Source organism: Ochotona curzoniae, unplaced genomic scaffold (assembly GCF_017591425.1).
Source record: "Ochotona curzoniae isolate NIBS_2020 unplaced genomic scaffold, NIBS_Ocur_1.0 contig_64, whole genome shotgun sequence".
In the NCBI taxonomy this organism is placed as follows: domain Eukaryota; kingdom Metazoa; phylum Chordata; class Mammalia; order Lagomorpha; family Ochotonidae; genus Ochotona; species Ochotona curzoniae.
This window is the reverse complement of record NW_024466502.1, coordinates 33,140,025-33,144,301: the sequence shown is the minus strand read 5'-3', so window position 1 is coordinate 33,144,301 and position 4,277 is coordinate 33,140,025. Positions and strand designations below refer to the sequence as shown.

The window sequence follows — 4,277 nt, the reverse complement described above, 5'->3', positions numbered from 1 at the left end:
TGAATATTCAAGAAACTATAAGAAACAAAAATATAGCAAAGCTCTAGTATATAAAAACCTAAAAATCAGTGACATTTCAACATGTGAATAGCAAATTATGTAAAAAAATTCAGGAATGTATTTCCATTTCAAATAGCGCCAAGAAGTCTTATTTAAAAATTGCTTTTATTACTTTTGGCATTCTGAGTTTTATAATTTAAAAGTGACTTATAAGCACAAAGCCAAACAGAGTTACCTGACAGACTGGCAGATTCAAGCAAAGATTTTATAGTAATAGGATGGTAAGTAAAATTTATCTCAGAAAATACATGAAAGTGTTATAAAATATTGTCACAGAATCATGTTTGGACATAATAATGGGTTTTTCAGAAACTTATCAATGTTCACTCAGTAATTAATATATTCTGTTTTATTTTTTGAGAGTAACTCATGAAGCCCTTAAAATGTATTGAAAAAACACGTATACTCTAATGTTCTATCATAAAAATACCAGTCACTACAAAGAGAAATCATTTGTGCAAAGCTTATTATTGCTTCTGTTAAATGAGTGTCAAACTAGTAATGTTTCATCTGTCATTAAGACTTGGGGAAAATATATCTGGAGAAATACATATATAATGCTTTCTATTTCTACTCCATATTTTGAGTGACTTTTTCTAATATTTTCTCAAAGATGCAAGTATAATTATTCTTTCTTACCTAACATAAATGTATGATTTTATGAATACTTGAGGAATTTGCAATGACTATAAATATTTACAAAAATTTACAAAAAAATTTGTTTATGACTGACGCAGCCAAGCACTGCGTTGTTTCACACCCGTGATCTCATTTAATGCTAACAGCCCTGTGGTTATTGCCATTTCACAGACGAGAAAGCCAGCGTCCCTGCAGGTGGCATGTTTGGGGCTCCACAGTCTGAGGTGGAGCCAGGTGTAAACCCAGGCTCTCACCAGCCTGCAGCCCTATCGGACATGACACCCAGGACGCCCCCTGCTGGTGGAAGGCTGGAATGCCAAGCACAGGGCTCTAATGTACAAATATGTACATATGCGTACACACACACACACACACACACACACACACACACACACACACAATCACGGTCAGGTGACAAACACCCCTTCTCCACCCAGGCCCGAGCTCTGCCACCCCCGGGTTCCTGGAGACTCTCCAAAAGATGAGGCCTGCTAGTCTTCACAGAGGGACAGCAAGGAATCCACTTCTATTAGACACATGGGAAGGGCAGGCTGTCCACCTAGGTGTGTCCTGGCCTGGAGCTCTGCTGGACCCTCTTCATCAGCTCCTCGTCCTGCATAGACAGCTCCGTCAGCTTCTTGCCCATGCGCTCAAGGATGTCCAGGCACACAGTCGCGGCCTTGGACAGCTCAGCATCTTTGTAGTGGGGAGGCATGCTCTTCTGGTGGCAGGCATTTGTCATCCTGTTGGACATATCGGCCATCATCTCCACCTCCAGCCCCGCAGCCAGCTGCTGGGCTCTGAGCGGATTATTCTCGGCCCGGCCTGCGGGCGCCAATATTTACAACCAGTATTTAAAGGGTCAGTGTATGATAGCGGAGGATCAATAGTTAAGTCACTGCCATTTACTCCTTCATGGGAAACATATTCTAATTAGTAGATTTAAGCCTTATGGCCTCTGTTGAGTTTGATTTTTGTTTTTTTTTTTTAACACAATTCCTAATATATATATAATTTGCATTAAGGCATCATTTAAAAAATAAATCTTCATCAAATTAAAAATCTATATTGGGCCCAGCATGATAGCCTAGCAACTAAAGTTCTTGCCTTGCATGCACCAGAATACCATATGGGTGCCAGTTCTAATCCAGGCAGCCCCACTTCCCATCCAGCCCCCTGCTTGTGGCCTGGGAAAGCAGTCAAGGACGGCCCAAAGCCTTGGTACCCTGCACCGGTTTGGGAGACCTGGAGCAGGCTCCTGACTCCTGACTTCAGACTGATGCTACTCTGGCCGTTGCGGTCACTTGAGGAGTGAATCCTCGGATGGAAGATCTTCCTCTCAGTCTCTCCTCCTCTCTGTATATCTGACTTTGCAATAAAATTAATCTTTTTTAAAAAAAAGTAAATCTTTTTAAAAATAAAGGTGTAAGAATTGTGTTGGCAAAAGACATATTTATTCCAGTTTAGCTACCATTAAGGAAAATATAATTTGTTATGATATATTTTCAAGAGTGCTAATTTAATACAACACTGTATAAGATAGGTCTTCTAATAGAGCTATCCATATATTAAAATCAAAAGATAAAGTTACTATAGCTTATAGGGTTTTTAGCAGACATCTTTAAAGAGATGACTTTGAAGATAATCCTGGGAGAATTAGAAACACAGAAATACAGGATAAAGGTATCAGAATGCACTTCAGGAAACAATTCGTTTTCCTCTATTAAATTTATCTACTGACATGCATGCTCCTTTTTGTATCTTTCAAAAAATTTATGAGATAGTGTGTATTAAATCTGAGCACATTTTGTAGAGATCAATTCAGCAAACTTATTAGAGTGTCTATATTTTACATTTTAGTGTCTATACTATTTTCTAAAACAAAAGTGACAGTGATTTCTACGCATATACATTGTCAATTTTCCTAAATATAAACGCAGACCTCACAATTCACTGTTGGTAATCTAATTTACCTCTTTTAATATACTAATGGATTTTGCACACAATAGGATCTGGGTTTATATACAAATGTGGCAGTACAAAACTTAGTGAGAGTAGTAGCTTCTTTCAAGTATAATTAACCCCGGGTGCTGTCAGCATTCTTGTGGTCCACAACGTATTGTTTTCTTAGCTCACGTGACTCACCTACTATCCTCCCTCTGCTAGTATGCACGTGGGTCTTATAAATGAAATTTTCTTCATTACCACTTTGCATGGCTCATGCCCTCATTTAATTTAGGTCTCAGCTCAATTGATTTTAGGTCACTTCAAAAGTGAGCTCACATGAATGATTAAATTTACATATATTATCCTTCATAATAATCATGTTTGTTGCTATTTTTGCTCATGATTCACAGAGCACAAGTATTGTATTGTGTGATTTTTAAAATATTTTTGTGTGTTACCTGCCTCCCATAACAGTAGTATTCAAGTGCTGTTACAACACACGCACTTACTTCTCTAATTCCATATTCAGGGACTAAAAATAAAATTCTGCTTGATAATACATGGTTAGACTCTTTTTTTTTGGCTGATAAGACTAATTAATGGGGTACTTAAAGATCAGAAATACGGCTCATAAATTTACAGAACTCTTTCTAATACCATTCCTATTGGACTCTATAATATAATTAGAAGAAGTCCAAGTATCAAACTATTTAAAGATTAAGAAAAGACAAAATCCAACAGCATTCTTCTGTTTGATTAGTAATTTATCTCTCTGTTTTTTAAATTTTAATTTTAAAATGTTGGGGCTTCTGTAGTGGCTCAGCAGCCTGATCCTCCACTTAGAAGATAGAGTCATCTCTTATGGGCACTGGCTTGAATCTGGATGCTCTTCTTCCAATCCAGCTCCCTGCTTATGTATTAGGACATCAGCAGAGGATGGCTCAAGTCCTTGGGCCCCTAATCCCATATGAGACCTGGAAGAGGCTCCTGCCTGGATCAGCTCAGCTCCAGCCATTGTGACTGTTTGGAGAGTGAACCAGCAGCTCAAAACGCTTTCTCGCTCTCTCTCTCTGTCCTTCTCTCTGCAAAGTTGTAAACATTTTTGGGATATCCTAAGAGGATTTTTTTTAGTATTATATATTGTATAATGTACAATTATGGGCATTGAATAATGATGTGTTTCCACTCCTCAAACATTTAACATTTATTTATTGTAAAACCATTGAAAATTCCAACTTCCATTGCTTCTTGGCCTTTTGGCTAAGATCAAGTGAAAATTCCAACTTCCACTTTTCTTCAATAGAGAATCATGCGGTACCTCAACATAATCTATAATCATCTTGTGTAATAGAACCAAGAATGTCATTCTCTTATTTGTGACGAGTTCTGCTAATTGTTTTGCATATTTTCCTGTGAAAAGCCTGCTTCTGCTAAGAGCTCATGTTTTATGTCTGGCCCTTAAGTTTTTCTTTAAGAGCTTTAAAAAGTGCAACCAGACTGTCATCTTCCAAAAGGTTTTATTTTCTTTTGCTGAATGTAGGCCTTTTATATTTAGAAGCACAAACTCTCCCTTAATTATATACAACCTACTGTTCTAAATTTTGTCTGCCACTTTGCAGTGTGTGCTCTGC

General features: G+C 37.7%; 1 protein-coding gene across 1 annotated transcript; it reads right to left on the bottom strand.

Annotated features, from left to right (window-relative positions):
• Positions 1-1,258: 1,258 nt before the first annotated feature.
• LOC121163780 (mitochondrial import inner membrane translocase subunit Tim10-like) lies at positions 1,259-2,914 on the bottom strand. Its single transcript, XM_040991549.1, has 2 exons — positions 2,845-2,914; positions 1,259-1,524 (listed from the first exon to the last, which is right to left on the bottom strand). The coding sequence occupies exons 1-2, from the start codon at positions 2,912-2,914 to the stop codon at positions 1,259-1,261; spliced, it is 336 nt and encodes a 111-aa protein (XP_040847483.1).
• Between the last annotated feature and the right edge of the window lie 1,363 nt (positions 2,915-4,277).

Coding starts and splice junctions, on each gene's coding strand:
- LOC121163780 (XM_040991549.1), bottom strand. CDS start 2,914: ATGCAAAGTGGTAATGAAGAAAATTTCATTTATAAGACCCACGTGCAT. Junction 1,525..2,844: donor TAGCAGAGGGAGGATAGTAG/GTGAGTCACGTG, acceptor TGGCGCCCGCAG/GCCGGGCCGAGAATAATCCG.